This window comes from Sphaeroforma arctica (genome assembly GCF_001186125.1).
Source record: "Sphaeroforma arctica JP610 unplaced genomic scaffold supercont1.391, whole genome shotgun sequence".
Taxonomy (NCBI): Eukaryota; class Ichthyosporea; order Ichthyophonida; genus Sphaeroforma; species Sphaeroforma arctica.
This window is the reverse complement of record NW_014040167.1, coordinates 1-2,453: the sequence shown is the minus strand read 5'-3', so window position 1 is coordinate 2,453 and position 2,453 is coordinate 1. Positions and strand designations below refer to the sequence as shown.

At 41.1% G+C, this 2,453-nt stretch overlaps 1 protein-coding gene across 1 annotated transcript; it reads left to right on the top strand.

Annotated features, from left to right (window-relative positions):
• Positions 1-71: 71 nt before the first annotated feature.
• On the top strand, positions 72-1,818 carry SARC_05841 (hypothetical protein; the record flags this gene model as incomplete). Its single annotated transcript, XM_014300277.1, has 4 exons — positions 72-83; positions 391-521; positions 977-1,163; positions 1,807-1,818. The coding sequence occupies 4 exons, from the start codon at positions 72-74 to the stop codon at positions 1,816-1,818; spliced, it is 342 nt and encodes a 113-aa protein (XP_014155752.1).
• Between the last annotated feature and the right edge of the window lie 635 nt (positions 1,819-2,453).

Here is a 2,453-nt window from a genome sequence, read left to right as displayed (position 1 = left end):
CACACACACACACACACACACACACACACACACACACACACACACACACACACACACATATATATATATATATGTCGAGTATTGTATGCTTTGGAAAATGGTAAAATTCTGATGTGCACGGAATATGACAGAGGGCGAGTATATGGTACATACCGAATGTAGAAGGTGTACCGTCACAAAGTGTGCGGCAAAAAGTTTAATTCTACAGAGAATGGGTGAAACAGAAAAAGGGGCTGAGTAGAAAGCAGTGGAGAAGAATAGGGGAAGATTATTACAGATTCTCGAGATAAATCCATAGACTGAGCGAGAGTGTTGGAATATATGCTTGCTGAATCCTATGGCTCTGCAACGGTCGGTTCACTAACACATTCATTGTTCGCTTATCTCTAGGTCGATGTTCAGCACCGCTTTCACTGTCTGAGCTGGGGCGGCTTTGGGGTGGACGATGGGAGTCGACCCAATGGAATGATCGCCGGTGGTATGGATAGCGGCGTCATCCAACTGTGGGACCCTACGGCCATGTAAGTGTTTGTATTGAGGTATATACTGTTGAAGTACATGCACAACACTTACAAACACATATACACACATACATGGACATATTGCTCAATGCTTGCACTAGCGTACTTCCTTCATATATTACTGTATCTGTGCTGCTTCGACGATTGTGTATAGGGAAGTGGTATTGAGGTTGTGCAATTCTCAAGGAACACGCTACAATATCTAGTGTTTAAGATCAGTGTGTATATAGTTTTCTCGGCATCAGATCCCCACGCTCCTGCTTTATCCGTCATATATATATATATATATTGCTGCAGTATGGAGTGAAAATGTAACGGCTTCGGCAAGTGCTTCGGCAAACTGACAGATTATAGTGAATCGAACGAGTTTATCACAATACGTATGCTGCGTCTTATTGCTACTTTCATGTTATCCTCAGTCTTTCACACGTCTCTCCTTTTTTATTTTGCTGCAGTATTGAGCAGAGAGACAGTGAGCGGGGTAAACTGCCCAAACACAACGGACCAGTCAGAACGCTCGATTTTAACCCCAGCCAATGGAATCTGCTGGCGTCTGGGGGTAGCAGTGGGGATATGTATATCTGGGATGTGAATCGTCCCGACGCACCCATGACTCCCGGTGCCAAACCAGCTCAGATACAGGTGCGTGTACCTGTGCACACAGATTGGCTTATGATCGATAATGTACACAAGTATCTATTTATGTGCCTTTGTCTCTGCTTGTACTGTTAATAGTAATGTGTGCTTTGTGCTTCCATGAGGCTTGCATGCTTGTCTGTGTTTCTTATGCATAGCGTAAGTTTGCTCGGATTGTTTTTATGCGAGGTGTGATGTATTGTTGTATTTACTTGATTGTTTAGTTGCATCGGTATGATTATTATAAACAGAAACATCTATATCTAGGGTATGAAACGGCCGACGCAACAAATATTGACATGTGCTTGCTTTATTATCTGACTCCATATTGTGTGTGACTATCATATTCTGTACAATTTTATACCTCGTATATGTGTGTAATTATCACAATCTGTACAATTTTATACCGCGTATATGTGTGTGATCATCACAATCTGTATAATGTTATACTGCGTATATGTGTGTGACTATCACAATCTGTAGAATGTTATACTGCGTATATATGTATCTACTTTATCAACGATCTATTTCTGAAATGGCTGGGTGTTGTAGGTGATCAAGTACAGTGGCGTAATATAAGAACGCTCATCGAAGTTTGTGACAACTCTTATAGGTCACGATATGTTTTATATTGCACTCTCATCAACAGTATGGTTCATAGAGATTATTGACTACATCCGACCTAAGCATGGTTATGCACACACCAACAACGAGCCCAAATCACACTGCAACCAAAGCAGAGACTTTCACACACCCTGATAGTATCCCGTTAAGTTTCGTTGCCATGACAACAAACAGCTTGATTTTCAAACACGTGCTCGTATTTACTTTCTAGCCTCTCCGACGTTTTCCCTTCGAGGTTCGTTTCCATTCCAACAATCAGCTAGCCATTATAAACGGGCTTACACATAATATGCGTGTGCACACGTATCAACACACAGAGGGGCATCACCGGAGTGTCGTGGAATAAACGGTACCCCACATCGGCTTAGAAGACTTTTATTAATGCCATTCATATACGTGTTAACGCGATCTACGTATATTTATACTTATATATTGTACTTGTATTTCACGTTCACATACAGGGAGACACGCACAGGCATAGACGGCCTTTAAGTCGTACCATTCATATAATTGTTTACGCCTATTAGGTATATTTCATACTTGCATTTATACTTATACTTCATGTCCACATACAGGGAAACACGCATATGCATAGAAGGCCTTTTAGTCATGCCATTCATATACATATGTACGCCTTCTACGTATATTTTTAATACTTTTACAGGGAAACAA